Source organism: Guillardia theta (genome assembly GCF_000315625.1).
Source record: "Guillardia theta CCMP2712 unplaced genomic scaffold GUITHscaffold_37, whole genome shotgun sequence".
Lineage (NCBI taxonomy): Eukaryota > Cryptophyceae > Pyrenomonadales > Geminigeraceae > Guillardia > Guillardia theta.
The window spans coordinates 158,260-185,023 of NW_005434637.1; the positions used below are offsets into that span (position 1 = coordinate 158,260).

The 26,764-nt window shown below is 50.3% G+C and overlaps 9 protein-coding genes across 9 annotated transcripts; 4 read left to right on the forward strand and 5 right to left on the reverse strand.

Moving 5' to 3' along the window:
• Positions 1-3,445: 3,445 nt before the first annotated feature.
• On the reverse strand, positions 3,446-5,182 carry GUITHDRAFT_139262 (hypothetical protein; the record flags this gene model as incomplete). Its single annotated transcript, XM_005831897.1, has 4 exons — positions 3,446-3,456; positions 3,503-4,065; positions 4,246-4,431; positions 4,482-5,182. The coding sequence occupies 4 exons, from the start codon at positions 5,180-5,182 to the stop codon at positions 3,446-3,448; spliced, it is 1,461 nt and encodes a 486-aa protein (XP_005831954.1).
• Positions 5,183-11,541: 6,359 nt separating this feature from the next.
• GUITHDRAFT_109021 (hypothetical protein) lies at positions 11,542-13,760 on the forward strand (the record flags this gene model as incomplete). Its single annotated transcript, XM_005831898.1, has 10 exons — positions 11,542-11,623; positions 11,682-12,179; positions 12,245-12,299; positions 12,355-12,415; positions 12,463-12,528; positions 12,767-12,808; positions 12,859-12,907; positions 12,957-13,050; positions 13,592-13,661; positions 13,707-13,760. The coding sequence occupies 10 exons, from the start codon at positions 11,542-11,544 to the stop codon at positions 13,758-13,760; spliced, it is 1,071 nt and encodes a 356-aa protein (XP_005831955.1).
• A 154-nt stretch (positions 13,761-13,914) lies between these two features.
• Positions 13,915-15,526, reverse strand: GUITHDRAFT_139265 (26S proteasome regulatory complex, subunit RPN8/PSMD7; the record flags this gene model as incomplete). Its single annotated transcript, XM_005831899.1, has 12 exons — positions 13,915-13,962; positions 14,018-14,168; positions 14,227-14,273; positions 14,318-14,404; positions 14,456-14,512; positions 14,560-14,629; positions 14,683-14,723; positions 14,776-14,957; positions 15,006-15,105; positions 15,187-15,279; positions 15,348-15,433; positions 15,493-15,526. 12 exons carry the CDS (start codon positions 15,524-15,526, stop codon positions 13,915-13,917), a joined length of 996 nt encoding a protein of 331 aa, XP_005831956.1.
• Positions 15,527-15,977: 451 nt separating this feature from the next.
• Positions 15,978-16,669, forward strand: GUITHDRAFT_109023 (hypothetical protein; the record flags this gene model as incomplete). Its single annotated transcript, XM_005831900.1, has 2 exons — positions 15,978-16,401; positions 16,449-16,669. The coding sequence occupies 2 exons, from the start codon at positions 15,978-15,980 to the stop codon at positions 16,667-16,669; spliced, it is 645 nt and encodes a 214-aa protein (XP_005831957.1).
• A 372-nt stretch (positions 16,670-17,041) lies between these two features.
• Positions 17,042-18,403, reverse strand: GUITHDRAFT_139267 (hypothetical protein; the record flags this gene model as incomplete). Its single annotated transcript, XM_005831901.1, has 8 exons — positions 17,042-17,095; positions 17,144-17,206; positions 17,545-17,614; positions 17,660-17,716; positions 17,760-17,848; positions 18,099-18,158; positions 18,205-18,262; positions 18,348-18,403. 8 exons carry the CDS (start codon positions 18,401-18,403, stop codon positions 17,042-17,044), a joined length of 507 nt encoding a protein of 168 aa, XP_005831958.1.
• A 2,336-nt stretch (positions 18,404-20,739) lies between these two features.
• On the forward strand, positions 20,740-21,751 carry GUITHDRAFT_163393 (high mobility group box fusion protein; the record flags this gene model as incomplete). Its single annotated transcript, XM_005831902.1, has 5 exons — positions 20,740-20,745; positions 21,053-21,094; positions 21,138-21,446; positions 21,495-21,555; positions 21,603-21,751. 5 exons carry the CDS (start codon positions 20,740-20,742, stop codon positions 21,749-21,751), a joined length of 567 nt encoding a protein of 188 aa, XP_005831959.1.
• Positions 21,752-21,983: 232 nt separating this feature from the next.
• GUITHDRAFT_109026 (hypothetical protein) lies at positions 21,984-22,532 on the reverse strand (the record flags this gene model as incomplete). The annotated part of the gene is made up of 1 exon (XM_005831903.1): positions 21,984-22,532. The coding sequence occupies one exon, from the start codon at positions 22,530-22,532 to the stop codon at positions 21,984-21,986; it is 549 nt and encodes a 182-aa protein (XP_005831960.1).
• A 1,290-nt stretch (positions 22,533-23,822) lies between these two features.
• On the forward strand, positions 23,823-24,535 carry GUITHDRAFT_152812 (hypothetical protein; the record flags this gene model as incomplete). The annotated part of the gene is made up of 1 exon (XM_005831904.1): positions 23,823-24,535. The coding sequence occupies one exon, from the start codon at positions 23,826-23,828 to the stop codon at positions 24,450-24,452; it is 627 nt and encodes a 208-aa protein (XP_005831961.1). The 3' UTR covers positions 24,453-24,535.
• Positions 24,536-25,251: 716 nt separating this feature from the next.
• GUITHDRAFT_139269 (hypothetical protein) lies at positions 25,252-26,007 on the reverse strand (the record flags this gene model as incomplete). The annotated part of the gene is made up of 3 exons (XM_005831905.1): positions 25,252-25,581; positions 25,659-25,706; positions 25,765-26,007. The coding sequence occupies 3 exons, from the start codon at positions 26,005-26,007 to the stop codon at positions 25,252-25,254; spliced, it is 621 nt and encodes a 206-aa protein (XP_005831962.1).
• Positions 26,008-26,764: the final 757 nt, after the last annotated feature.

Consider the following 26,764-nt stretch of genomic DNA (forward strand, 5'->3'; position numbering starts at 1 on the left):
GGAAGGACTTTAATTTTAAAAACTACATTTTACGCTATAACTATCTAAATTGATTTTATTTATAGAATTGATGAAACGATTTATAAACGAAACGTTTCCTGAAAATGCAAGATTGGCGGTCATTTTCACCAATCGAACGACGTACCCACGTCGGGGTAGGACCCTTGGTCAGGTGGGGTATCAAAGGGAATGGTGGGGGGTAGTCAACCATCGATGGAGGGGTAGTAACAAGGTCATAAGGATTATGGACATTTTCCCTGAGGTGGGCTGGAGTTTGCTACGTGAGTAAAAAAACAAAGAGGTCGGTATGAGATGGGATGAGGGTAACCTGGAAGGTTGGGGGTTGAGGGGGATGATGGTGAGGGAATGCCGTTGGTGGTCAACCTACCCCACCCACCCCTACCCCTACAAATCAGCGGAGTTACCCCATCGGAGTTCCTCATACCCCCCTTTTCCTCCTCAAAAGTTGACGTGCAAACGGGGTGAGAGGGAGGAATGAAGGGGTAGTGTTTGACCATCGGGGTGGTGGTGGTGAGGTAGGTCTGAAGGGGGGAGGGTTCACGTCTGATATGGCTGCAGCCATGCCGGAGACTCCAACGAGGTATGGAGGTGGAGCAGGGTTCTCCTCCTCCTCCTCCTCCTTTAGAGGGCCAGGATTCTCTTCATCCGGAGGAACTGCAGGGTTCTCCTCCTCCTCCTCCACCACCACCACCACCACTCCATCTCATGGCATGTCCTCCCCTTCTCCTGCCAACGTTAACAACGCAGTCGGCACCTTTGCCCCCCCCCGCAGAACCTCGAGCTCCGACGGTTCTCAAACGGCTCGAGCGCATCCACCACGAGCATCGATGCCGTCTGCTCAGGGGCGGCTGCAAGCTAGTAACTCCTGCGTCAATCGCGCTAGAATGTCCTTGAGAGACGTTGCGGGAGGGGTAGCAAGCAAAGGCGGAGGGCTGACGCTGAGTGAGAGCATCCGAAATAGCGGGCTGGTGCTGGAAGAGCAGGAGCAGAAGATACGACGCTTGAACGATCAGGCAGAGGTAAAGTAATTGTTGGAGCAAGGAATGCCATGTTTGTATGTTGTGCTGCCGGGCAGACCTGTGCATGATTTGGTGGCAAGCATGACGCTGTGAAGTTGGCCTTCTTTCTCACATCATCGCTTGCGCAGGAGCTGTCTGAAAGGCTCACAGCGAAGGAACAAGAGATGCAAACGATGAGCTCGGTGTTGCAGGACAAAATATCTTTGAAGGATAAGGAGCTTGAGGGTCTAAGAGAAATTGCACGAGCATCTGAGATGACGATACGTGGGCTAGAGGAAGAGGTGAGCAGCTTGAATGTCGATATGATTTGCTGAACCTGTCGTGAGCAGATCAAGCTTCTTCGCAAGCAGAACAATGAAATAGACAAGCACTGGCGCCAAAATTCTGAGAAGAACTTGCGGGATGAAGCGAGTGCCAGGGATCGGTCCAGCAACGGAGATGCTGAGAAACTAGCAGCTGCCGAACAGCAGCTCCGTCAGCTTCGGAAGCAAGTGCAGCAAGGCGAGATGGAGGCGAACGAGTTGAAACAAAGGCTGTTGGCCCTTGAAGGCAAATCAGTGGACAAGGAAGGCAGCCAGAAGGCTGAGAAGGCAAAAGAGAAGATCGCGGCCTTGGAGAAGATAGTCTCCCAACGTGAAAACGAAGCGAAACAGCTCAAGAGTGAGATATCGAAGCTGAAGAGTGACTTGTCGAACAATGATGATAAGAAGAGAACAGAAGCCCTTGTGAATGAGCTGAAGGAGCAGGTCAGGGAGGCGAATGAGAAGGTTGAACGGGCGGGGCAAGAGCACAAGAAGGCAACAGAAACGCTGATGAAGGATCTTAAGGAGGCAAAGGAAATGCTCTCATCTGAGAAGAAGAACTCGACCGATCTGATCGCCTCCAAGGCTACGCTGGAGGAGAAGTTGAAGGATTGTCAACATCTTCTTAAGACCTCTCAACAGCAGGCCGAGAGTATAGAGAAAGAGGTAAAGTCGAAGAAGCAAGAGCTAGAGAGCGTTCTCTCCTCCTTGAATCAGAAGGATAAAGAGTTGAAGGAACATCAGGCCTTGATCGCTTCGCTGAGACAACAGCTGAAAGAGGAGGACAAAACCAGTTTGCATGAAGAAATGAAGAACCTCAAGGCCGAGTTGGAGAAATCAGAACGTCAGAACAAGGATCTGCTGCTGGCTATGAATGAAGCCGTATCGTCTGCTGAAGAGAACAAGAAGAGGGTTATCGAGCTGCAGACAAACTTGAGCTCGGCGGAAGAGAGCCTGTCCAAGGCAGAGGCGACCATGGTGGAGATGAAGAAAAAGCTGACGCTCCTGGAGGCGTCCGATTCCGAATCTCTGGCTAGACTTTGCCGTAAGTGGGAGGCAGAGCGAGAGGATGTGGGAGAGGAGGGGGAAGGGGAGGGCGGAAGCCGATGTTGATTTGATTGCAGGCATCCGGGAGCTGGAGGCGGAGGTCAGGACAGAGCGGGGGCTCCAGGAGGAAAAGGCAACCATGCTGTACAAGTCCAGGGAGACCTGTCATGAGCTGGAAGCAAAGCTGAGAAAGGCTCAAGAGGAGCTGGACGCTTTGCGAGCGAAGGTGAGGGGCTGGCGGAGTGAGGGCGGCGCGTGAAGGCTGAGCAGGCTGAGCAGGCGGAGATGCCAGCAGACGTGAAAGCGAAGATGGAGGAGCTCGAAAGCCTTAAGGAGAAGAATGCTTTACAGGTGCTCCTCCCTTCTTCCGCTCCCCCCACCCTTCTTTCTTGACTTCACCGCCGCACGCACCCTTCCCCCTCTTTCCCTTCCTCCTCCTGCCAGCCCCCCTCCCCCCCGCTCACTTTGGTGCAGTTGCAGATCCACAAGATTCAGATGCTGCTGAGGATGGCAGAGATCACGAAGCTCGAGGAGTACATCAAGTGCTCCCGCAAGTGCGACGCGATCAAGGAGGAGAAGCTCGGGCTGCTGACGTACAATCTCGCGTCTGCCGAGAGCCAGATCTCGGGAGAGAGCGAGGAGGCGACTAAGAAGCGGCACGCGGTGAGGGAAGAGAGGATGGGAGTTCTCAACAAGAAGCAGAAGGCGGAAGAGGAGAAGATCAAAGTCAACGAGGAGAGTTTCAACACTCAATCTGTACGCCTCAAGGAAAAGCTCAAAGCGTTGGACTCACAACTCAAGGGCCTGGCCGGTTGATGGCAACAGCAAAAGAAGTGTCAACCTTGCCTCCTCACTCCCTCTCCTCCCCTCCGTCATCCCTTGCCCCGACTCCTTCCTCTTGTATCTATCAGCCTCTTCGTTCCCTCCTCACTCCCTCTGTCACTGTAACAATCCCTCCTCCCTCCCCTTGTGTTTTTCTACGCTCCCGATGCCCTCTATGTAGACTAGATGTAAAATTTCAACGATGGTTAATTCTTTGCTTCAAGATCAAGACTATCAGATTTCATCTGCACAAGGCCATCACAAACACACACGATCGCTATCATACCTCACCTTCATCGCCGTCTACAACTATCTCCTCAACCTCCAAGTCATCGGAGTCTGATGTCACTGCGTCGTTACCTTCCTCCTCGTTTCCATCGTCGCCAACGTACTCGATCCCATCAGCGTTCTCCGCCTCTCTCAGCATCTGCTCTCTCCTCCTCCTTTCCTTCTCTCTCTCATCCTGCTGCTGCTCCTGCTTACCTCCTTCCCAGGACTTGCTCATCTTTCCATCCCTACCCACATTCACTCTATTCTTCTTCTTGTCTGCTCCTCCCTTGGCTTCAGCTCTCGCTCCTGCTCCTCCTCGAGCCTTCACCCTCCTCTCTGACCTTTCTTCTTTGAGATCTTTCTCTTGCCCCCTGCTCTTGCTCTGCTTCGTTATTGGCTTTCTCTCCGTCACTTTCGGATGTTTCTTCAGCTTGGCGAGTTTGGTCTTCTTGCTGATGACGTCATCTATGAACCCTCCCAAACTCTCTTCGCTCCATTCGCCCCCCTTGTACGATTTACCCGAGAAACTTTTCTCTCGAGTTTTCTTCTCCTTCCCGTCTGGATTCATTTCCATGTAAACCAACCTGGCAAGACAAAGTAAGAACATTTGACAAGAAACAATCAGATATGAAAGATCAGCGCATAGACCAAGAGACAACATGTATACACGCGCCAATCCATCCATCCATATACCGTCACATACATCACATCAGCACATACATCGCAAACGTCACATCATAACATGCATGCACCAACAAACATACCTAGGTTTCCCGTTGCTCACAGGAAGAGCATCCTCTAAAGAGAACTGAAGCTTGCGGCTATCTACCTGCACGAACGCGATCCCTCGGAACTTCGGAGCTAAGGAGAGAACAACAGCCCGCTCCTGCCCTGAGTAGTTCCCATCATGCAGAACGAGAGCGCACTGCTTCCTCCTCAGACACTCTTCCCTGCCATGATCGCCTTCAGGTCCTCATGTTCCTCCTCACTCCTCCCTCACCTGAGATCCTCTTGGTTACTGATGTTCGATACCACAACTGCTGTCGTGTTGACCGCGAACTGGACGACAAAGTCCGACGTGACGTGCGATCGGATTGTGAATGAGCGAGGGAGACGCTTGTTGGCCACTATGAAGAACAGGGGGTCATGGAGCTTCTTTCCCTTGAAGAACCTTTCTACCACCGTCTTCCCCGACGGCAACGTCCCGTTGCAGTCCATAGCAGCTGGGGTGATGCTGGACTCGACCAGGCCGGCCGATGCGTCCACAAATGTCTTGTGGAGAGGCTCGAGGGGTCCTGCGCACTGGACGAAGTAGGGGTTCCCGCTAAGGAAAACTTCGTGAACCATGGCTGCGTCGTCGGTCTCAATGGTCTGGATCCCCGTGAGATCTCGCTGCTGCGTGCTGGTCCTCTTCATGACGTCGAAGAACGACTCCTCGATCTTCTCCTGCTCTCTCCTCAGCATCCACAAGAGCTTCGTCAACTCCCTGCTCGACCTCTCCCTCTTGTTCTCCCTCACGCTATTCAGCTCCTTCGCTATCTCCTCGCTCAGCCTGATCACTCCCTTCATCTCGTCCTCGCACTGGAGCTTCCCGTCGTCCTTGCTCTTCTTGCTGCCATAGAACGCCGCTGCCTCTCCCACCATCGCCCCCACCATCGTCGCTACCATCAACGTCACCATGAGCCGCCTCATGTTCCCCATGCCCGAACTACTACCCCTACCCCCTATCAATCGATATTTTGATGGTCACCGGTGCGAAAACTAGATAGACGGGGAAAGTAGACCCCTTCATGTATAACCCCCACCCCGTTCAGTCTCTTATAAGGGGGGCGATGAATGCATGGGCGAGCGAAGAGGATGCATGGTGGTGGAGCTTGTGGAAGCCCGGGATGCTGGGAGCGAGACAGGAGGAGGAGGAGGGAGACGAGAAGATAGAGAGGGCGCGGAAGGAAGAGGAGAAGAATAACTCATCATCACATGCACCATCTCATCAAGATCAACAAGGCTACCACCACGAGAGCGACGATAAGCGTCTCGATGTTGATCATGGTACGAGCCGTCTGATGAACATGGCGGATCGCTAACGCCTTGTCCTCTTTCCCCGCTCATCAGCATCAAGGGGATACGACAACTGGATAGCCGTGCAGTCAGTTCAGTCCCATTCGTCCGAAGGAACTGAGACAGACTTCGATAGGCACTCGGGATGGGGAGTAAGTCAGAGAGGAGGAGGAGGAGGAGGAGGAGGAGGAGGAGGAGGAGGAGGAGGAGGAGGAGGAGGAGGAGGAGGAGGAGGAGAAGGAGGAGGAGGAGGAGAGGGAGGAGGAGAGGGAGGGTACATGGTGATGCTGATTGTGCAGACGCATCCGGGAACAGTGTGTCCTCTTGTTCATTGTCCTGAAGAAATCTTCGATGAGATCTTTGAGCTCGCTGCGCTCACTGATACCGATGTTCTTCTGGACGTTGGTTGCGGTGATGGCAGGTATGCGAGTGCGGTAGGTCGGTGATGGTAGGAGAAAAGAAGGAGATGGAAGAGGTGGACGAAGGAGATGATGACGATGATGGCCATGGCCATGGCTATGACGATGATGACCACAATAATGATGATGTTGATGATGTTGATAGGGTTGTTCTCGCCGCTTGTCGTCGAGGGGCACGAGGCATCGGAGTAGACATCAACCCTGCTCTCGTCCGTATCGCTCAGGTCAGCCCGAAAGTTTGCGACGGCAAACTCTTGACTTGCGATGAAGAAACTTGCGCAAGAACAAGGGCTGGAGTCACGAGCGACCTTCGAAGTTGTTGACATGATGAAGTTGAGCCTCGACGATCCGATCTTGACCTCAGTGACAAAAGTGAAGCTGTGATAAGTATTGGTGACAAAGTTTGATGCTCACTGTTCAGGTCTACATGTACTTGCTGCCAGAGGTATTGCAGGTAAGGATTTTCCTCCTTGATGAATGTGTCTTCCACTTGCGAATGCTGCGATCAAAACCCTTCCAGCATCATCATCCATCACCACCACCACCATCGTCAACCATCATCATCATCATCATCATCATCATCATCATCATCATCATCATCATCATCATCATCATCATCATCTCCATCATCATCATCTCCATCATGATCCTCCTCCTCCTCCTCCTCCTCATCATCATCATCATCATCATCATCATCGTCATCATCATCACCCCCAACAATCACACAATCATCATCGGGAGATATCATAGTTGTCACATCATCATCATCATCATCCCTCCTCTGCTCATGAACTATTTGCTCTACTCACACGATCTTGAGGCAATGGATCCGATCATTCAGCATCTGCTTGCTCGGGGGGTGCAAGTGATCACGCTGAACCATCACCTAGAGGAAGAGGCGACAAGCAGCGGCTTGTGCGGAGCCTTGAGACTCTACAGTCACAGGGGGGAGGATGAGAGAACGAGAGGGGGAGGAGGAAGGCAAGGAGAGGAAAGGAGATGAGGAGAGAGGAGGAAAGGAAGCTGAGGAGAGAGAGAGGAGGAAACAGCGATTGGAGGAGCAGGCAGACGTCGGATGAAGCGAAGAACAAGATGTAAGAGTTGGAGACATGTGAAGGATCTTGAGCGTGTTCAACATGTACTGCAAACTTGATTATCAGCCTAAAGCTCACCCTGTGCTCAAACTGAATCCTCCTCCTGTAAACCGCTGGCCTCCCGGCGCCTGATGGACGGGAAAACCTTTGCTGTCCCTCTCCCCCGTTGACTTGGCCAACTGTACAGCAGTGAGTAAACGGAGAACGTCGAGGAGGACGGAAGGTGGTTATGGTGGTGAGGAGGAGAAGGAGGAGGGAGCGGAGGAGGAGGTGGTAGAAACCATTCTCACCTGCTCTCTTCTCTTCTGCTCGTAGTATCTTCTCTTCACGTCTTGAAGCTCGCGCGTGAGCCTCTCGATCTCGAACTTGTACTCGTTCACTTGAGCTTGATACATGTTGAGCTCCGACGCCATCGCCTATCTCCTGATCAGCAGCTGATCCTCTCCTCCTCCACACCATCCCAACCCCCACCACACACACACACCAAGAATGCATCTCCGTCTCCCAACCCTCCTCCGTCTCCCTTCCACTCTCTGTCTCCTCTCCTTTCACCTTCATCTGCCTTGTCTTCTCCCTCAAGTTCTGCTGGTAGATAGAGAGCTGTTCAGCCACCTCTGGCCCGGGCTGGCGAGCAAGAATGTTCTTGAGCTCCACATAGAGTTTCTCCTTCTCTTGAATCAGAAGGTCCTTCTCTACCACCTCCTCTGCAGCACCCGTCAGCACCACGACACTTTCGCATTGCTCCTCCCTTCTCCCTCCTCCACCCCTCTCCTTCCCGCCGTTGTTCCCGCTCACTGCTCCCTCCCCCACTCTCTCCAGCCGTCGTTCCCGCTGCCTCGCTGCTCCGTCCTCCTATCCTCCTCTTTCCCTCCTACCTGTCTTTGCGATCAGCCTCTTCTGCAACGTCTGGATCTTTTGAATCATCTCCAACGTCCCGGGGTCGCTCCCTTCCAACTTCCTCCACCTGTGCACATTCATAGGGTTCTCCAGCTCCTCGCTCAGCGCCTTCACTTTCGTCCTCTCCGACAGCAGCTCGCGCTGCAGGTGGTAGACTTCATTCCTCAGCACGTCGATGTTGGACGTCTGCTGCTTCAGCATACCCAACTTCCTCTTCAGATCGCTGATCTTGAGCTTTAGCATCCGGATGTCCTCTAGCCTCTCCCTGTACTGCACCTCCCCCTTGTTCAGTGTCGACTGTTGGATCTTGATCTTTTCATACAGCAGCGCCAGCTCGTCGTTGCGGCGGATCAGTTGTGTGCCCAGGATGTCTCGCTCGTTGATCACCTGGTCATATTCTTTCTTCATCGCTCCTCTCTCCGCATCGGCCTCGCTGATGATCTTGTTCAGCTTGTTGATCTCCGACGCCTGCCCCGAGATCGTCTCCTCCCCGTCCTGCACCTTTTGCCGCAGCTCCGTGAGCTCGTTCTTGAGAGCTTCCAGCTCCCTGTCCACCTTCTTATGGTCAAAGTGCTCCTTGACCAGCGCGTGGTCCTTGGCCTGTATCTCCTCCTTCAGCTGCTCAATCTGGTGGTTCATGATCTTGAACTTCCTCTTCATCTCATCGATCTCGTCCTGGGCCTCGATCAAGTTCTTCGAGTAGAGGTTCCTGTCCGACCGGACGGCCTCGTACAGCGCCTGCTGCTGCTTCAGCTTCTGCTCTCCTTCCTGGATCGTCTTCTGCAAGTCGATGATCGTCATCTGCCGGATCTTAACCTCCTCTAGAGCCTCCAGGTACTTGGCAGTGGCGTCAGACGCCTGTTGCCCGTACTTCTCCCGCTCCTTCTCCAGCGAGTAGATGATCTTTCTCTGCTTCTGCGCCTCCGACTTGAAGCCTATGATCTCTGCCTCGAGGTTCTTCTTTGTGTTCTCCTGCACCTTCACCAAGTCTGCCTGCTTCTGGGTTGCCGTTTGAGTCTTCTCTGTTGACAACCAAAGTCAGCCGCCGCTTTAAGTCTCGAGGACGAGGATGACAGGAAGAGAATGGGACAAGAAGGAAAAGATGGGACAGAGAGGAGATTAAGACAGGGACAGCAGGAGGAACAGAGGAAGGAGGGAGGAGGAGTCAGACTCACTCAAGTTGCTCTGCAGCAGGTCCTTCTCTCTCGCCATGTCCTCGATGTTCTTCTTGTCCACCTCGATCTGCTTCTGTTGGATCTCGCTCTCCTTCACCAGCTTCGAGATCTGCCCCTTGAGCTCCTCCTTCTGCACCTCCACATCATGCTTCTTCTGCTCTACCTCCTTGATCTTCTTCAGCAGCCCGTCCTTCAGCCGCGACTCCTTGGTTGCTGCCGAGCGCAGACGGTTAATCTCGTCCTCCTTGGACTTGATTTCGATCTGCCGGTGGGCGTTCTCAGCCAGCAGCTGGGTGTTGGTGCTGATCTGCTCCTCCAGGTCCTGCTGCAGCTTCTGCGTCTTCTGCGTCAGCAGATCGTTCTCCTTGTGCGCCTTCTGAACTGTCTGCTCGAACTCCTTGATCTTCGTGTCAAGCCGCTGCAGCTCCTCCTGGCCCTTGGCGATCGCCTCCTGCTTCGCCTTCACCTCCTCCCCCTTCTTCTCCAGCGACGACTTGATCTCCTTGATCTCCTTCTCCAGTCGCTCCTTCTTGCGGACTTCTCTCTCCACGTCGCTCTTGCTCTTGTTGATCTGCTCCTTCAAGGTCATGATGTCTGCCTCGTAAGCCTGTTTCTCTGTGTCCAGAGTCCTGCACTTCTCCTGCAAGTCCACGATCTCGTTCCTCGCCGTCACGAGCTGCTGCGTCAGGTTGTCTCTTTCTGCTGTCAGCTCGTCCTTCTGCTTTGTAAGCTCGTTCACAGTGTTCTCCTGCCCCAGCGTCAGCCCAGCCCCTTGCTCCACGAGCCTGCTGAGGTTGGTGATCTCGAGCTTGAGCTGTTGGATGGTTTCCTTCGCTCGCTGCTCCTTCTCATGGGAGGCATCAACCATCTTCCAGGCCTTCTCAATCTCCTTCTTGAGCGAGGCGATCGTGTTCTGATCCTCCTGCGATAACTTGAGCGCTGTCTGGACCTTGGCCGCGTTCGCAACGATCTCCTGGTTGAGCTCGCGGCATTTCTTGATGAGCCTCTTCTCGCTGTCGTGTGACTTCTTGAGAGCTCGATGGAGCTTCTCATACTCCACCTTGAAGCGCTCAAGAGACTTGTCTCCCACAAGATCCTGCAGAACTTCCTGGAAGTCTCTCTCCAGCGCCTCGAACGCGCTACCCTCCAGCCCCATGTCGTCCAGACCATCTTTCTTGTCCGTCATCTCGTCGCCTTGACTTCAGCGTTGGGTCTCGTGCTCTGCGCTCTGGCCTCTGCAAATTAATCCTGCATGCGTCTTCCAATCCTGGAACAATCTAACAGTCAGTCACGAGCTCAGAAACCTATGAATTCTCTCTAAAGCACTTTAATTATATCGGGACAGACTCTCTAGTTGTCACAAAGACAATCATTCAGTATATTCTTATGGCACAGATAAGGCAAGTCTTCAACTGAATACAATCTCATAACTGCCTCTTTCGGTTTCAAGTTTTGCACGCTATCATCGCACAATACTCCTCCACACCATCGCCACAACAATGAGGCACGAAACCTTGCTCCACACACAAGATCACATGATGAGTCATCAAACAGTTTCCTCCATGTCTGCATGTTCTCAGTCTCTCTCCTCTCTCCTCTCCTTCTCTCCGCCTCTCCTCGCATCTTCACCCCCTGCTACTATACGCCATCCAACGGGAACTTGATTCCAACGCTGAGTACCCCCTTGGTTTGACTACCCACTTTGCCCCCATACCCCTTGGAATGTGAAGTACCTGGTTATTTGACTGCAATTCAGAGTATGATTGACCCCTACATCCAACGCAACACATGCACCCTACCATGTAAAATCATGACCCCACCCCTGATCATCCACACTCGCAACCGCACCAACTGCTATTGCCGTTACGAAAGTCGTTTTTGTTAACGAAGTCTATAACGGCTTTTGAAATGAGACCATCGGGCAGAGTTTTGTTACTTGCACGGAAGGAGGGAGCAGGAGCAGGAGCAGGAGTAGGAGCAGGAGCAGGAGCAGGAGCAGGAGCAGCAGGAGCCGGAGAAGGAGCAGGAGTAGGAGCAGGAGCAGCAGGAGCAGCAGGAGCAGGAGCAGCAGGAGCAGGAGCAGGAGCAGGAGCAGGAGCAGGAGCAGGAGAAGGAGCAGGAGCAGGAGCAGGAGCAGGAGCAGGAGAAGGAGCAGGAGCAGGAGCAGGAGCAGGAGCAGGAGCAGCAGGAGCCGGAGAAGGAGCAGGAGGAGCAGGAGCAGCAGGAGCAGGAGCAGGCATGCAGAGATAAAAGAGATGAGACAAGATCAGGCATGCAGAGATAAAAGAGATGAGACAAGATCGGAACTTTTATCCTTAACAACCTCCTGATCGCTCTGCCTTTTTGCTCCTGTAAAAACTCATCATTAGCACTGTTTTCACAGGATTTCTACCTGCATGATTGATTAGTCTTGCAACATGGGAGTGCTATACCTTTTCGTACGTGACGGAAAAGTCTTCATCCCTCCCTCCTTTTGGAAGGTTTCCTGGTTCAGTGCAGGTACAGCAACTCTTATGCGAACAGGAGTCTTCCTCATAATTCCGCATTTTGTCTGCAGGCGGCAGCTCCGGGGTTCGGCTATCCCTCAGCCGGCTGTCTGTTTGCGTCCTCGCCTTGTGGTCTCTAGGCGCCATCATTTTTTACGAGCTCGAGCAAGAGTATACGTGCGAGGATGCAGGTGAAACTTTCAAGAGCGCTCGGGAGTGCACCAAGAAGGTCAAGCTGTTCGATGCGTTTTATTTCGTGTTTATCACACTCACTACCATCGGGTATGGCGATGTCGTGCCGTCCAGCGTCTACAGCAGGTTGTTTGTTCTTGTGTTCACCCTCCTTGGCCTCGGGCTCTTCAGTACCTTTCTGGATGTCATGGGAGCATGGCGAACGAGCATGCTCCAGCAGCTCAAGCAAAGCGCTTCCTTCGGCGACTTCCTTGAGGCCACCATCGTCCTGCTGGTGGTGCTGGGTGCTGGCACGATGGGGTTGAGTTGGATCGAAGATCTTGAGCTAGTGGACGCGCTGTACCTGTGCGTTACAACCGTGACGACTGTGGGGTATGGTAAGAAGCAACAAGTTCTTGTGCCATGTAGAATGATTGTGGTTGCCCTTCCCTCGTTGACGCAGGTGATCTCAAGCCTGTAACATTCTGGGGGAGAGTGTTTGTCATCATGCTTGCCATGTGCTCTATCAGGCAAGCTTTTATGGCTGTGAGCTGTGTTTGTAACGTGAACCAGCACCATCGGGTATGTCACTTCATGTATCGGAGATCTCATCCAACCGGATTCAGACACTGCCGTAACCGTCCGATCAAGTGGCTGGCAAGTTTGAGTTTCCATTGCTAGATTGGATTTGGTGGAGATGAGACGCAGTGGAACTTGTCATTTCTCGATCGCTTCTTCGGCAGGAAAGTGAGTTGTGTGGTCAGGTTACGAGCTCCTTTGTTTCCTCAACTTGCATTATTTGTTAGGGCGGAGAGAAAGAATTTTCACTTTCAGCCTCTTGGAAGATGAAGTAAATACAGCAAAACCGTTGCGGAAATTTGGCCTAATAGTTTGCCTTCAAGATTTTTCTTGTTTTCCAAGATCTTTCTTCTCCTCTTCTCTTCAGTTCTGGGTGACAACGCATATATTCTTGTCTCTTTTTCAGCTGATTGGTCTCTCAGTCATGAGATACTTTGAGCCTCACATGGTATTCTTCTTTCATTCAGCCAAAGTGACGCCAAAGTGACGCTACCAAAGAGTTTCACCGATTGCTTCTACTGGAGCGTGATGACATTCACTACTATCGGTAAGACCACATTCTTGACCATCCTTGTTTTATGATTCTTGTGTTTCAGGTTACGGAGATTTTGCACCTTTGTCGACCGGAGGGAAGGTAATAGAACTCACAAACCAGCTGAACATGTCGACTGGAGTGGATGAGCTGGACTGGTAGATCGCTCAGGTCGTCCTCTGTTTGCTGGGGTTGGGTCTCTTCTCCGTCTATACTGGAGTACTCGGCGAGTGGAGGAAGAGGTGGTTTCAACTCTCCCTTGACCATATCAGAGTAACTTCATGAGCCTCAGTATGAGCAACAAGAGTGTGTGGAACGAAAGTCTGCTAGGTTTGATTCACCGCTAGTCCTGTGATCTACCGCTCATGCCACAGGCAAGGATTGCAAGCGATATTCATAGCAGGGATGTTGGTCTTTCATGTCGTAGAGGGACTTTCGATCAGTGAGAAACAATAAGCGGTTCACGCAAAAGTTCCTTGACGTTTCTTTGGGAGCAGATGATTCCTGGTATCTGACTTTCTGCTCAGTCACAACCATAGGAAAGCGTGTCTCATTCTCTTCAGTCAACGATATACGAGTTCCTGACGGCTAGCATTTCTCATTCAAACAGGTTATGGCGACCTGTACCCCAAAACGACGCTCGGCAAACTTTTGACGTGAGTTGCATCTGTCTCGTGCTGTAACTCATTCAATGGTCAGTTGCCTGCTGGCTTGTTTGAGCATCTCCGTTGTCGGCTTCGTGTCCTCAACTATCGGAGATTTGATCCAGGTAGAGCAGAAGCCAACTGATATAACAATTGTGACACCCGTGCAGGAGACTCTTTGTGCTGATTGGCGCAAGGTGAAGGATTCCGACAAGAAAGATTAAAGATGAGGGTTCAGTCAAAAAATTATGAGAGAGAAGGAAGTTCGCAACGAAGTGATCAGAAGGCGTTATACGTTCTACTTCGACGAATTGTCTTTCTTCGCCTTGGCTTTGCCGTCCTGATGGGAGTTCAGCTCGACAGTCACAAACCTATTTCTCACTTCACCTTGTCCTTCTCTTCCGAGGATTCTTTGGAGTTTTTGTCCTGCATCACGGTTTCATCAGGACTCCACTGCACATAGATTCATTTGAATAAATACTTTTTCGTTCTTTTCTTTGCCGGCCGCATCGTCTGCAGATTCGTTCTCCGCATCCTTCAATGCGATCTTGTTGTTGATCAAATTGTGAAGGGCAAGGACTGAACGGATCAAAGAGGAAATATAGATGACCTGCAGATCGAAGTCATGACGACTGTTAAACATGAGTTCACAGCACCAGCATCATATCATTCGTCTTGACAGAGAATGACCTGACCAACTCTTCCACGTTCAGATTGGGCAACAGATTGAACACCTCCTGCATCCCATTCAGCAATAACTACGAGCAAAGCAGCAATGAACCTGCATGAGATACGTAATTTCATGATTTACAGGCATGCTTCCATCGGCAACAAGCTTCAGGTAGGCATGAATGTCTTCGAGTCGAGCCTAATTCATCAAATCAGAAAACATTTTTTGGACTTCCGTTCAATATATTACCTTCAATCCTTTTAGAGAGTTCAGTTTTGAGTGCACACGCTCGGCTAGGGTGCTGACCTAAAGTCGCAAACGTCAATTTTTATCCAAACAAACAAGGAACTTACTGAAGCATCCTTGATGTCTCGCAATAAATGCTCTACACCAATCTCTTCAGCTTCTTCCGCTCCAATTTCACTACACGACAAGCAATTCAATACAAAAGAAAAAGAAGAAAAAGACATTGAAACCTTTGGAGATGTTGAAAGGATCTCCTGGTAGGGGTGCCGTCCTGTAGGACAACCCTTTGAGAACTTGGAATCCAATTTTTCAAGACAACTCACGTCCTTGACTTCCTCGATCGAGATGTATGCATCAGTTGGAATGTCTAACTCATCCTTGGGCTGAACATTGATGATGACCAGAACTGGATTCTTGGTGTATTTCTTGAAGACTTCGTTGATTTCAAGATCTGAAGCTCTGATTTTAGGACCAGTACTGTACCATCCAACTATCTTTTCACGTGCTAAAGGATAAAAAGGTCAAAACTATCCAAGATTGTTAAGTTGGGTACCGTTCACTTTCTTGAACATTCCAAACATGTTTTCCAAGTAATTGTGATCAAGAAACCAGATTCCGGGATTATTTTCATCCTCTTCGAAAGGCAACGCAAACTATTCGTGATATTTACAACGCCAGCTTGCGAATACTGCGAAACACATCATTACTCAGTCAAACAAACGACATTCCAGAACCTGGTTCTCGTGGGTAGACAGCCTCCATGAGTCACGCTCCCCCGCTATCTCTCTTGCTCCCAGAAGCACTCCAACCACGCGCTTGTTTGTATCCTGTACATGCGCGATCAGTGATCAGATTACAACTAACAACTCTCTCATGAGCTGATGATTCGCATCACCTTGGCGACTCGCATGTAGTGATCGGTCGCGGACAGCAGAACCAGCGGATGAACTATCGCACACGAAGGGAACAATGGCGGAGCTGCTGTTGCTAATCGAGGAACGTTTCAGCGAAGGAGAAGAAGAAGTTTGATGTTGGAGAACCTGGCGCATTCTGCCCCGAAGACTGGTTCGCCATCTCGTTGAGAAGCCCTGTTTCCACAGCAGTCAGCCAGTTGGAGACAGTGAGGACGATATCTCATCATTGATATGATTTTTGATAAACGGACATCGGACATGCAGGAATAATGAAAGATAATAGGAGCTAGTTGTCTTTGGAACCAATCCTTGTTTTAAAACATCCTTCTTGTGGGATCAATCACTTTCTGTCGCTCTAGAATTTCTCCCCTCTCTTTCTTCGTCTCTCATCTCGTCAATTCATTGATATTCATCTTGCATGCTTCTGCTTCGCTGCTCAATGCCCCCCTCCCCCTCCCCCTTCCCTTCGCTCCCTTCGCCTCTCGCTCCTTCCATAGCAGGGACAGGTCAGTCTTTCCCAATTAGTCAACTCTCTATAAATTGATTTAGCTTGTGAATAAATTAATTGGCCAGCTAACTTGATTTCAAAAAGCAATAGTGGGGGCCGAACCATGCCTGGGCGTCGGATATCACAGGGATCGATGGCGACATGGTTCGCGCTCGCAATGGCAGCGATGGTGATGATGGGAGAGCCGAGCCATGCTCTCCCTTCAAACTCCTTCCTGGGCAACCTGGCGAATCTCTATCACAAGAGCGTCGCCGTAAGCCCTCTTGCTACCCACTGCCTCCAGGGCGCAGGGATCGCGGGGCTCGGCGACCTGTGCAGTCAGTTCATTGAGAAAGAGAAACGTGTGAGCTCGGGAAGAATTGCAAGAGCATCGGCCACAGGCGTATTCTACAACGGCCTCCTCCTGCCTTACTACTACGACGCCATTCAGGGCGTCTTCCCGAGCCGCAAACCCGTGTTTGTGCTTATCAAGGTGCTGATTGACAGCTTCCTCTGGGGATTCTTTGGCAACTTTTCGCTCGTCGCAGGTATAAGTCATATCATTTCTCTCTTTGTGCTGATGTTGGTCTTGCAGTCCGACGGTATCTCGAAGGGTCCCCAGCAGTAGAATCAGTTCGATATGCTCAAAGTGTTATCTGGCCTGTCTTCAAGTCAGACTTCACTGTCTGGACCACCTACAACGCTCTCTGCTATGGCGCAATACCGCGAGAATATCAACCTCTTTCCACTGCTGTTGTGTCGGCGATGTGGTCTACATATATCAGCTTCATTTCGACCTCGGGTCTGCCGAAATGAAAGCAAAGCTGGAAGGCATCAGTTTTGTTGTTGTTTGCTGTATTGTTTTATGAGTTTAAGTGTAACTATCAAAGAAATTGCCCTTCGATTGTGTGGGATTGCTCGACCTTTGTTGCAGTATGCTTGCATGTGGAGAGTTGAGGCAAATCGTATCCATCGTACCGAGTCTATATTTGTGAAATCTCACTCATAGGTATAGGTAGTCCTTCGATGGGATGACTGGGGTAGTAGGTCGATACTCAATTCTTTCAGGAACAGCATCGAGCTCAAACTTTCAGTGAATAGCTTCTTCCTTCCGTCTGCCTGCATCACCGTTGCTGCTTCCTTGGCGCTAGCTTTCCACCTCCTTGAGCTCCTCGACTCTTGGGCTGGTTAGTATGGGATCACCGTCGTGAAGTCTTTTCCAGGGAAGCAATCCGGGGGAGGCTGAAGACATGTCAGTTGAGGGGGAGAGAAATAGACGCCTCTTCTGACCTCGATCTCAATGTAAGGTGCAAAGTCATAAGTGTATGACTTGGTGAAGTCTTGGATCAGAAGCTGAGGCGAACATGATTACGCAGGAGAAGAAAGGAGGAATAAGGACAGAAGGGTAGAAGTGAAGAGGAGACGTCGTCCCGTAAAAGAAACAATTGAGGCATGAGCGAGAAAAGCAAGAGCAAAGAAGATGGAAAGGAAGAGTTCCAAAGGATCCGTTTCTTGCCTTCTGTCCTGGAACGTGTTCGGCAGGAACAGTCAGCTTCCAACTATCGAGTATCGTCAGATGCCGAGCAACCCTCAGACCATGTTGTATTACTGTGACCCCGCAAAGTCGCTGCCCAAGTACACCTGAGCTGTCGTCATCGAAACTGACACGTCTGACATGCTCAAGTTTACACCTGCTGAGAGACTGGTACGGGCTTCAGCACCGTCTTCCTTGATGTTGGAGCAAGCTTTGCATTGTTCCACCTGCAGAGCCTCCTCAGGAGAAGAACGGCCGATCGATCATCTCACGGCCCATTGCCGAACGCATCTATGTTGAGACGCATCTGCTGAATCTCTGAATACATCCTATTCAAGCTCAGCACCTGTCTCCTCCTTCCACTCTTCTCACTTCACTTCCGAGCCAGCAATGGTCATCTCATCGAATGGAAGTTCATAGTTGTAGACAGGAGCAGATCCTCCTGGACCGTATTGCCCGCCCTGCAATTCAAACCTGAGATTTCTTCCCCTTGCTCACTTATCAAATTCTACTTCTGTGCTCGGGGAAAATCGACTGCCTGAAGGCCAAGCCTGTCCTCCAGCTTTCTTGAGTTCTGTGTGGGGTACAGTGTTGGACATTTCTATTCAACCCCTTAACCCTACCGCGTTGACTGTTTCTGATGATAATCTCCCTCCTTTCCTGGCATTGGAAACAAACATTAGCTTCCAAACAAGATTACTCATCTTCTACCTGCTGTAGTGCACATGTCGAGCAACACAGCGTTGTCATACAGTCGAGGCCAACGTTGGGCTGCAGGACACTCCAACGGTTGCACAACATGGGAAGCTGATCTGACCTTGATGTTGTACAACCGACGTGTAACACTTCTCAGCTTTGTGTGGTACAAGCACAACCTGTTGATGAAGCGCGTAGTCAAAGTGTTTTGAATCGATCGATTGAGATGCAAGCTCACAGAGGACATGCTAACCCAGCATACACCTTGTTTCCACTGCACGGAACGTCTTCAACGTAGATATCAATATCCTCTTGGGCATCCTAGATGCAATTGTTACACAAGATTGTTATTAGCCCAAGTCAATGGACATGAAGAGCAGAAATCCTATCCCGTAGCATCTCCGCATTGTACCCAAAGATCACGCAAGGACAGAAACAAGTCGAGAAAAACAGGTCAGCAGATTCCAGACAACCTTCTGCACGAGATCGAATCAAGTCAACCACTCTAATTGAGGTCAAAGAAATTCCAAACCAGGATGCGAAGTGAAGCTGAATAGCCCAGTTGACCATTTTTCTGCTTCGGCCATGACTCTTAGATGTCAGTTCTGGGGTTACAGTATCGCTTTCATGAGTGCGGCAAAGTTCTGGAAACAAAAAGTGTTACACCACTTCTTTTCACAAGTTGATTCCAGATGTGGTTTGAAAATCAAGAAGCATCTACCAACTCTCTCAAGTCTAAATTGTCCGCTTGCCCTTCCTGAGTAGCCTGCCTTGTATTGGTTTCGGAAGTTGTGCATATCCGCCGACGATGGTCCATTTGTTTTGTAAACAAGGGCATATCACCCGTACGCCCCATCTCTCCACCCCCTTGCCCATCTGCCCGTAAACTTTCTTTGACATTCACGTGAGATCCACGAGTTGAACTTTCAGCTGGAATCTCACTGAAGTATTCTCAGCTCAGAGCCTTCGCTATCTGACTCTCAGCCGGACTCCTCGTCCTTTCTGCCTCATTCCTTTGTCTCCTCCTCACAGGCTTTGTTGACAAGACAAGTTTGATGCCCGTTATCACCGCCGTAACGGCCAGTGAGGGCTGGAACCGTTGACGGACTCGTGACTCAGTAGTGACGGCCGCCGCGCGGCGGGCCGCCCCCGGCGGAGAGTTGCTTGAGGTCTTGGAAGTTGTATATAGCGGCTTCAATTGGTCTGCCACCGTTACTACGTGACTCTTCTCACAAGTTGTAATATTCCAAAGTTCTCTTACTATCGGTGATCTCTCAACTTCTTCCTTCCGCCGGGGCCTCAGTTCTCCCGGGCGGCACTGCTCACCAAGTTGCCGCGGTGGCCAATCTCCGACATTTACCTTTGATGGAACATATGCCAGCCGTGCCAGTCAGATAGCGCCGAGTTAACAAAAACTCTCCTGTAAACCAAGACGACTTACGTGGCGAGGCGGCATGTAGTACATGGAATGAAGAGGGGACTTTCCTAGCCTTCTTGCTAAGGTCCTCTCATGTCTGGATGCTTGGGTTTCACATCCTAGCATACAGTCTATCTCTCATGTGCTCCTCAATTCTGTTTTTGTGTGCATTAAACTCGGTCTTGAGCAAAAACTGTCTTGTTACAACTGAGGTCGATGTGATGTCTGCGTGACTTTGGACTAGTACAAGTCTAACAAACTTGTATTCCGTCAACCTTCCTATCCTTCAAGGCACTGTACTTCATAAACGAGGCTCTATCATGGCACTGCCGCTGATCGGCATTGAATGGTTGTAGTGGGACGAAGAGGGGGCTTTCCTAGCCGTCTTACTAAGACGGTCCCCTCATCAACGGTCCGATCTGGATGGCATGGGGTTCACATCCTAGCATACAGCCTATTTCTCATGTGCTCCTCAATTCTGGTTTCAAGCCAAGTTGTGTGCATTCAGTACTCGTAAACTCGGTCTTGAGCAAAACGTCGGACTCAGTGTCTTGTTACCGTACAACTAAGGTCGATGTGATATCCGATCTCATCAGCGTGACTTTGGTGACTAGTACAAGTCTAACAAACCGTTGTATTCCGTCACGATGATTCCGTCGCCCGGCCGAGTCCGACTCGACTGAGTAGCCTCACTGTGAGAGCGCGGCCGCGGCGTGGCACCGGGCCGGCCGGAAGTTGGCCGCGCCGGCGGCCCCGCGGCGGGGGCTAAAATCATCTACCGTGGCACCTACCGGCGTGGTCGGATGCCCGTGGATGCGAAATTCCGAAGTTCCAGATTTCAAAGTTTCAAGTTCTGGTAAGAATATCAGTTAAATTTAAATCTCATCACCAAAATTTGAACTTGGCACACTGCTACCCGGTACTCTATCGGACCTTCCGGTCAGGCTGCCAGCTGTGAGCGGCTCGGCTCGGTTTGAATTGAACAATCGGAGAGATAACGAAGTGACGATATTGACTATAGAACTTTCTAAGTCAGGTTGGGACTCCTCGATATTGACTACAGACTTTTAGTCACAGTGTTGTTCTTCTCTCAGATTTTGACTACATGTTCGATTTCTTGACTATAAAGCTGATTGTTTCTGTTTGTAAATTTGACTATAACACAATCATGTCTTATAGTCAAGGGGCCACAACTCGCCTGTTTGAAAATCCCGCCCTCCCCCGCCCGTCCGCAGCAGCATGCAGGTACCGAGCCCGTGCCATCGTTGCGCTTTCTAGTCGCAGAACTATGTGCTCTTCATGCTGTTTGATTCCTTTCATCTGTGTGTCACTTCCTGTGCAGCTGCTCAGCATTTGGAGATTTGGTTCTCTTGATGTGGTGTTTGCAGCAATTGCAGTGCCCCAACGGATGATCGATGGTCCATTCACATCTATCTCCTTTCCTGATGTTCTTTCATCAATTCGACTGTTTCCTCCTGTTTGAATGAATTTCTGCTTCGTGTCTGCTCCGTCCTCTCTTCCTAGCATTTCTCTTCACTGATACCTTTCACAGATTTTCGTGAAGACCCTTACGGGCAAGACCATCACCCTCGAGGTAAACTCCTCTGGCTGAAAGTGATCCACTGACTTGAATCAAGGTCGAGAGTTCAGACACCATTGATATGGTCAAGAGCAAGATCCAAGACAAGGAGGGTATTCCCCCCGATCAGCAGCGACTCATCTTCGCCGGCAAACAGCTCGAGGACGGCAGAACCCTCGCCGATTACAACATCCAGAAGGAGAGCACCTTGCATTTGGTTCTTCGTCTTCGCGGAGGCGCTGGAGATGATGATGAGAAGAGACCCAAGCGTGACAAGAAGCCCGTCGAACGCCTTGTCGCTCAACAAGCCCCTGAGCCCAAGAAGCGTGCCGCCAAGAAGAGTGATGCTGCTCCTGCCGCCAAGAAGGTAAACCGTTTCCTCTGCTCATGGCGAATCTGATGCAATCTTAAAAAGGGCAAGGGTGCCCCCAAGGAGAACAAGGAGAAGAAGGAAAAGAAGCCCCTCAGCGGCTACAGTGCGTTTGATCTCTTCATGATGTTGAATTTCTGACATCTGTCGCAGTGTTGTTCTGCAAGCACATGAGACCCGATGTCACCAAGCAGAACCCCGGCAAGGCTGTCACCGAGGTTGCCAAGATTCTTGGCGAGATGTGGCAGAAGGTGTCGGAGAAGGATAAGGCCTCATGGAAAGAAGGCAAGGTTCCCAAGTAAGTTCGCTGGTTTGCCTCACTTCTCAACCGCTGGACAACGATTTGTGGATATATCCAACTACACAATTTTGGGATTTTGGTTAACAGTGTTTGTTGGTACCTTGATTTCCAGTGATCAGTCACTTTGACACAACTAACTCTGAAAAGATAGTTTTGTTTTAATTAATAAATAATTCTTCCTTTCATTCGGGTCTCTTCCAGCCTTTCTGTTGACAGCACACCATGTCAACACCTCAGAAGCCCTTTGACTTCTGCCGTGCCTGCATAATCTTAGCAAAATACGTTCGGCTCCCTGCAGTAGATGGTCTAGCATTTGAAGTCTGAGGTCGTGGAGTGGGAGATTCGGTTTGACACTCAATAGCTTGTGTCTCGATCCTAGCAGAGATAGGCCTTTGGTGCCTATTGGAAAGATTGTCATCATTTTCAAAAGTGTTCTGATTTTGCTCAGTTGGTGATGCTGTAGATGCTCGACTAGCCGACGACTCGCACAACGCGACGGTACTCGAGAGCTTCACCGCATCTACTGCCGAAAATGGGATGGCCGCTACTGTCGCTGAAAGCTTCTTGCTTGATTTGACGAATTCTTTGACACTGTTCGCCCCTCGCAAGGCCCCTGCTCTGCCATTGATCCATACGCTGCCTGTTCCGTTCCTCTGGACCAAAGCACTTCGTTTTTTTCGCTCCTCTTCCATGCTCTGTTTCAAAGATCGGAGTTTTTCCTCCATCTCAAGCAAGTCTTTGCTTGTAGCTTTCCCCTTGATTACACTGACTGGTTTCGACATGTTTTCTCTAGGCCAGCGAGTAGTGCCAGCGATGCAGTCTCGAAGTCCAATTTGAGCAAGACTAAGGGAAATCAATTTCTCACAAAATGTTCTAGTGACCGATCTGATCCAGACGGTTATGCCAAAAATGCAAATCAATGTTCGATGCTTTCTTGCCCTTGAATTGCGAACACCTGCTCTTCGCAATCGCTCTCTTCCTCCACCAGTTCACTGATGTCGTTTCCTACGTTGAAGTCGCCGTTGTTCTTTCTACTCTACAGGTCTGCTCAACCCGTACTTGCCTGCCAGCTTGCTCTGGCCCTTCTTTCTGTTGGATCCTCCTCCTGATTTCACAGGAGACTACCGGGCACCCGGTCTTCTTTCAACCACGTGCCGGATTTGAGTTGGTGGGTACTTGTACCCACCCCATACTACCCTAAGATTATCCATGATTGTTTGGGGGTAGTTGAGGGATTTGAGGGTCCTGCACCGGCACTTGAAAAAGAGCTCGATAGAAGGGGGGTGGGGTTGTAAAGCCAACGGCAGGGCGGTTGATGGGTCACAGTCCCTCTTCCCCGCACATACCCACTATCGTTGTTTTCCGTTATACAACCGTTATTTGAATCACCGTTTCAAGACCGTTATCCATCCAACGGTTTGACCCATAAATGGAAGAAGCTGATTGCTCGCCGCAGGTGATCGTTTGTCCACGTGGGGTCGTATGAATAAGGCAACACTCGCAGCCAAAGGGGTGGGTCAAAACATACGGTTGATAGGGGTACATCAAAATTACCAGGGGTAAAACTAACCCGAAGGTCCCCGGGGGAAGTGGGGTGGGGGGTCGTCGTCAGCCTCCATATATGTGTCCGAGTGGTTGTATCCGTCTGCCCTCCATGGGTGGGGTGGGAAGACTACGATGAGTAGGTGGGGGTACAGGGACAGGGGTCTTGTTGAGCAACTACACGCGGAAAAGGACGGGGTCTTTGAACCTGCACGAGGGTATTGGAATATGAGGGTGGGGGTTATAGAAAGAAACAGGATCACTGGGGATGAGAGGGGTGGAGTGAAATAAGTGTCCAATTTCAGTGAGTATCCGACGAATTTGATGGGTATGGGTAGAAAATGTGGCATTCAAGGGGGTGATTTCTCTGTCAAGCAGAGGGTTGAGAAGTAAATTGAAGGGTTAAGGAAATATTTCCAGGGTACATGAAATGAGAGGGGTAGGCTGTGAAGCGGGGTAGGTAGTACCACCCCAGTATCAAAGAGCTATGTATAGTCCAGGAAGGTGGGTGGGCAAGGCGAAAGAGGCGGAGGATGCGGTGGATGGTTTATGTGCTGGCGGCGCATGCGATCGTTGCGATGGTAGACAAGGGAGAAGGAAGAAAGGGTGCAGCAATCGTGATTTCCACCCTCTGTCTACTCTGTCTCCTGTGTCGAAGTGATCTCGTTTCCTGGGCTTCACGTCAAGGATCGTTGGTGTACTACGGAGTGGATGGATTGCGTCGGTACCTTGAAGATAAGGGGGTCGCCTTTGTGGACGTTGGCATTGCGCTGTTCTGCTATGAAATGCTGGGGGTTTTGGTCCTGCTATCATTTTGGTTGGCATGCTTCGTAATGCAGCCTGTGAAACAGTGCTTCTTACAACCTATTGGGACACTGGTTGGGGTGACGCGGGATATATTCGGCCAGGGCTTTATGCGAACAGCCGAAGACTCTTACAAGCTTGTGCTAGAGAAAGTGCACTCCAAGTTTGCAGATATCGCTAAGCGGATGCAGGTGGATCCAGTAAGGCTAAGTACAGCATATGCGGAGGGTGCGATATGCCGGGGGTTGCTGAAACCATTGCTGGTTCCTATGAAACTTTACGGTGCATATTTGCTAGTAAGAGGGTGGAGACATGTCATGATGAACTTATCAAGCTTGCAAAAGCAAGTTTTATAGCTTCATTTTTTCATTCTTTCTTCCTCTAAAACCAATGTATATTTTTCTGTCCATACACCCCGAATAAACTTAGCTTTCGCATGAATGTTGTATTCACCGTTGGTGCCAATTCCAATCAGCTTCACACTGAAAGTGTGAGCTTATGGTGATGGCAAGATTGTGCCATAAGCGATGAGAAGTGTCTGGTATCCGATTCCTTTTCAAACTCTCGACTGTTTTCACTGCGAAATACAGCGTACATTTCTCATCTTCGCAAGGATTGACAGATACAGTTCAGCACCTTGGAAGGTAATTACGAGATTTATCAACAGTTTGTAAAGATTTGAGAAAGTCAACATCAAAATTAATGCGGCAAAGCGCAAAGCATATCACTGTAAGCGGACTAAAATCCTCGCTGGGATTACAATCATTCCTTGTTGGGCTTGTGATCACTCGAGATCCCTTTGCCTTCCCTGGTGGGGCTGAGAGTTTGTTAGTTCCAAGCCAGTTCCTTCACTGTCCAAGAAGCGCTGCAAGAACACCCGTTACAAATGCAACGGATCGGTGAGATAGCAAACCTGCCAGAGCCTGAGCAAACCCCGCTTCCCTGTGGAGGGAAATTCTGGTATGACAGAGCCAACTTCTCTGTCGCCGAGTTTGTCAAAAAACGTATCAAGTAGATCATTTTGAGATTGAACAGTTCCAACAACATCTCTTAGCCCATCCCAGAGCTCATCCCGCAATCGAAGTGAAGTGTCAGATGAAGGCATTAGACTACAAAGCAAAAGTCATGGTGTTTCAGAAACATGTTGAAGCAAAATCACCTGTTGACTGGCCTTGACATCACATACTCCGCGAGACGTTTTGCAGAACGGGAGAACGCTTTGCTGTTCTTCTCATCTAGGATGAATTGAATCATTTGCTCTACTGCTGGTCGGCTTTGGGTGCCCAGGAACTCTTTGACTTGTGGTCCAAGACTGTTGTCCAATGCGTCACGAAGAGCTTTGTTCACTTCCTGACGGATTGGACCGATGACCGGCAGCTGATTGACAATGTTTCCCAGGATATCAGCACGCTGCATGAACTCCAGGATCCCTGTGTAAAGGATTGCTCCCGCCATGGATTCTACTGCCGGTGTCCTCATGAATGCCTGTGCCAGCCAAATATTTCACAAGGTATCAACAATAAACAACGAATCAAACACAACATAAATCATTGTTGACGAACCTTCAAAATCGCAGGATCAATCTCAGAATTTTCAACTTGTTTGTAGATCTGAAATGTCCAACAGTGTCAGAACAGGCTGAAGGTAGAGCTGCAACCAAAGCCACACCTTGTTTGAGAAGTCAGCGGATAATATCTCATTGAGAGGTCTCTTCTCAGTACGTAGCCATTGGTCAATCTCTTGGTGAAGATCGTTAAACTTTTGCCTCTGATCTTTCCAGTACTGATCATCTTCTGACAGCTCCGTGAGGAGTTTCCTGACTTCCGCCTTGTCGAGAAGCTCGTTGAACGTCTGCCCCCTGACCCACAGATCCACCCGATCTACAACAGTTTCGGCTGATGCAGATTTCATCATTACATTGGAAGTTCTTCTCATTGTTCTGCAACTGCTACACTGATTGCTGCGCACTGAACCTGTTGTCCAACTAACTGTTGGCATCCATCCACGTACAGCAGTCGACAAGCAAAGGACGAAGAAGACAGCAGCTCTGCAAGAGAGCATACTCGTCGTCATGTTAAAAAATCTATCCTCTCTGCAGGAAAAATGTGTAAGCAATGCGCCATTCAACCTTGTTTCAGCAAACTGTTTCAAGAACACATGATTCCATGAAAATTCGACAATTGCATCCACGCACAAGTAACAATCATTTCACTTCAACCCCTTCTCACAATCCCTTGTCCTTCTGCATGCAGCTACGAATTCCCTAGCCCTTGTGACCCAACACTGCATTATGGGACACAACTAGCGCACCGTGCATGGCTGTCCTTTTGCTCATGTCGGCTTCACTAGAGGGTGGAACTTGTGGATCAAGCTGCTGCCTCCCTCAACACAACCTCGTCTACCCATCTTCCTCTCTCTTCTCCCGCCCTCGGGGTCTGCATCAAGCTCTACCCTCCTCCTCACCTGTCCTTCCTCCTCCTCCCTGACCCCTCATCCCCCTTTGGTCGTCTCATTCCAGCCCTCATCCCCACTCACTCGGCTCGGCTCCGGCAGGTCTCCGGGCCCCGGTCTTGGCCCAGTAAATGCTATGTACCTCATCCCCACCATTGACCAAATTGGATGACGGGGATCGATGGAGATGGTCTAGAGAGGTGAGTGGAGGAGGAGG